At 40.2% G+C, this 3004-nt stretch overlaps 1 protein-coding gene across 1 annotated transcript; it reads left to right on the top strand.

The window, feature by feature from the left end:
- Positions 1–718: 718 nt before the first annotated feature.
- Positions 719–2032, top strand: LOC110025311. The gene is made up of 2 exons (XM_020725727.1): positions 719–1858; positions 1994–2032. The coding sequence occupies exons 1-2, from the start codon at positions 719–721 to the stop codon at positions 2030–2032; spliced, it is 1179 nt and encodes a 392-aa protein (XP_020581386.1).
- The last annotated feature ends 972 nt before the right edge of the window (positions 2033–3004 follow it).

Genomic DNA, 3004 nt, shown 5'->3' with positions numbered 1-3004 from the left:
ATACATATTAGTCAATTTTTTAAGTATTTACAATTCTAACACCGAAATTTAAATTTTGAATATACATGTCATCTTATTTATACATAAAAATTATATTTCACGTTTTAAAAGTTAAAATAATAATATTTTTATGTGACAAAAAAAAATAGAAATGAACCAAATATAAAAAATAAAGTTTAGATAATCTGTGAAAGCGTAAGAATTCGGTGCTATTTACGTAAACCCCTGAATAAAATTATGTTAAATCCCGAAATCTTTCGCCGTTCCCGCTCTCCTGCAAACTAACTTCGCTAACCTCGCTGCCTCTTCCTTCTTCTAAACCCTAGTGGTGCAGTCGCGACCAGAGGAAGACAGCGACGAGATCGCCCTCTGAAACTACCGTATATCTCTTCTTTCCGCTAGGCTCCTACCCCAACCTACAAACCCTCAGTTTTCCCTTCCTTAATCCTGCAGCGCTCCGCGCTCCGAAACTTCCGTATATATCTCGTTTACCCGACAATCCCTCAGCTTTCTCGTCATCCGACGGTATTTACTGAATCCTGGAATTAAGGCAAAATAAATGAGAAACAAGATTTGAGATCCTGTAAGATTTGTTGTTGTCATTTTTTTTTCTGTTTGAAAGGATTTAGGTTAAATCTGCTTAAAATCTGCTCAAATCCTGCAACCAAACAGCCCCCTAATACGTTCAAAATTTCTGCCATATTTTTTCTCTCATTCTATGGCAACGACCAACGGCTCCCCTCTTTCGTCCTCTTCCGCCACCATCTCTGCTTCTGAAGCCAACAATCCTGGCTGCAACCCCAACCCTAACCGTAACCTTGGTTCCAGCTCCAGCAACACGAACCAGTCCTGTTGGGAATCCTTCTCCAATGCCCAGTCCCGCATCTACGCCCTCTCCTCTCTCCTCGGCTCCCCTAAACTCATCGCCCTCGCCGAATCGGACTGTCCCGCTCGCTCCCTTTTCAACTCCAGTGATGCCTACTTCGCTTTCTCCGCCGCGTTTTCCCACACCTCCTCTGGGTCGGGTGACGACCCACTCTGCCAGTGGCTTTGCGAGGCGTGCCAATCATCAGATCCCGACCTTCGCCTCGTTGTCCTCTCTTTAGTCCCCCTTCTTTCCGGCTTCTACCTCTCCCGCATGGTCACTCTTTCGGGCTCTTTCGCTTCTGATTCTGCGCCTGCACTTGCTGGTTTCGAAGCCGTATTTCTCGCGCTCTATGTCACCGGGGTCAAGGCCAGCTCGTGCAAACCCCACCTTATCTCGGTTCCGGATCTATTGCATCCGTTGCTCTACCATACTCCGTCGGAGGGCTCTGCTTCAGCGCATAAACCTACCATTGGTCTGCTCTCTCTGCCATTAGAGCCGCAGATCGCCGTAAAATCCACCAAGCGTGCTTGGATTGTTGGAATTGCACTTGATTGCTACCACCAAAGGATCCGTCGCATGCCTCCACTTTCAAAGATTGTTTTTTGCGAGTTTGTTTCGTCATGGGCTGGCCAAGATTGTCCCTGTCGTTATGACTTTGATGATGATGTGAATTTCTTTTCATCGCCAGAGATGAGAAACTGTGGTGAACGGGCTTCGCGAAGGTGCTCAAGAGTCCCACTGCCTTGGGAACTCATGCAGCCGGTCCTAAAGATTTTGGCTCACTGCCTTCTGGTTCTATTGGTTCCACCAGAGGTGAGGGATGCAGGTTCAGCTGCTATCCGCTGCGTATATGCTCGGGCCTCACATGATATTACACCCCAAGTGATTCTGGCTGCTCGGAGTTTGATCAAGCTTGATAATATGATAAGGAAGACAGCCAAAGGGCCTGCCTCAAACCCAAGTACTCCAAACAAACCTAGGAGGTCTGAGGTACTTTTGGTATAAAAATGATTCAGATTATGCTATCGTTTTGTTTTCCTGGTTTTGGTTTAGGTCAGGTTACAATCATGATTTTTGTATTATAGTATTAAATTGTAATGATTTTGTTACTTTGCTTGTTGTTAGTTAGACTTATGGATCATGGCTGAATCTGCAAGTTTTTAATAGTTTAAATATTTGACTGTGCCTGTGCTAATATGAACTGTCATTGAAGCTTATGGGGTTTCTCATGGAATTAAGCATTCTTGAAGCATCTTTTATAGTTTACATTGTGGATGCACGCTTGCACGCACAATCGTGGGAAATAGTTTGACCACCATTTCATCCTATTCTAAAAAATATTTGCTTAGATCTTGTGATTGTTAACCTAATTGGCCAAGGCTTTTTACGACGTAATTATTTGGTTTATTTAGATTTTATGATTATTTTAACATAAGTTGTTGTCTACTAAAAAAATCATGTGAAATATTTACATAATCTCCTGGTTTGTTTTCATCATTCATCCATGCTCCATTGGAATTGCATTTTAGAAGCAAAACAATAAAATTGTTTATGAAAAAAAATTACAAACACCAACTTTTGAAATAGTGATAAAATTCACTTCTATTTTACAACTAAATTTTAGTTTGTTTTTAATTAAATCTTTTAAATTGAATAACATTTTGGTTCTATCCTTGTATTTCAAATTTTGGCTGCAATTGGTTTAACTAAGTTATAAACCGATCCATTTAAACCGACTGAATGCCCCCCCTTACCTTTGAAATGGTTTAAACTCTGTAGGAATTGTAGAAGAAATTTAAGAAAGAAAAGAGAAATTTCCAAATGAGTTGATTGAGAATTATTTGTAAAAAGGAGAAAATGAATTTTGACGTTATGTGCCATCATTCGCCAGATTCAAATTATTAAATTTAGATTGATTACATGTGATTTTGAATGATAAGTCACATCATTAATATATTAAAATATTAAAGGTGCATTACAAGCTGATTCATATTACAAGTTCGTTCATTAAGCACGATGAGTACTTGTTGCTGATGCATTCTGAATTTCAACAATTAATGAAGTCATTGCTCCCAATAAAGCTTAAATTATTGGATAAAAAAATCACCTCCTGAGAAAGTAAGGAGCGGACGAAAG

Source organism: Phalaenopsis equestris, unplaced genomic scaffold, assembly GCF_001263595.1.
Source record: "Phalaenopsis equestris unplaced genomic scaffold, ASM126359v1 Scaffold000297, whole genome shotgun sequence".
Taxonomy (NCBI): Eukaryota; Viridiplantae; Streptophyta; class Magnoliopsida; order Asparagales; family Orchidaceae; genus Phalaenopsis; species Phalaenopsis equestris.
The sequence above is the reverse complement of the archived record's forward strand: the minus strand, read 5'-3'. Positions and strand labels throughout refer to the sequence as shown.

Bases quoted from the DNA above. Each gene is read 5' to 3' on its own strand.
- LOC110025311 (XM_020725727.1), top strand. From the start codon at position 719: ATGGCAACGACCAACGGCTCCCCTCTTTCGTCCTCTTCCGCCACCATC. The intron at 1,859-1,993 runs GTACTTTTGGTA...GCTTGTTGTTAG, and splicing joins ACAAACCTAGGAGGTCTGAG to TTAGACTTATGGATCATGGC.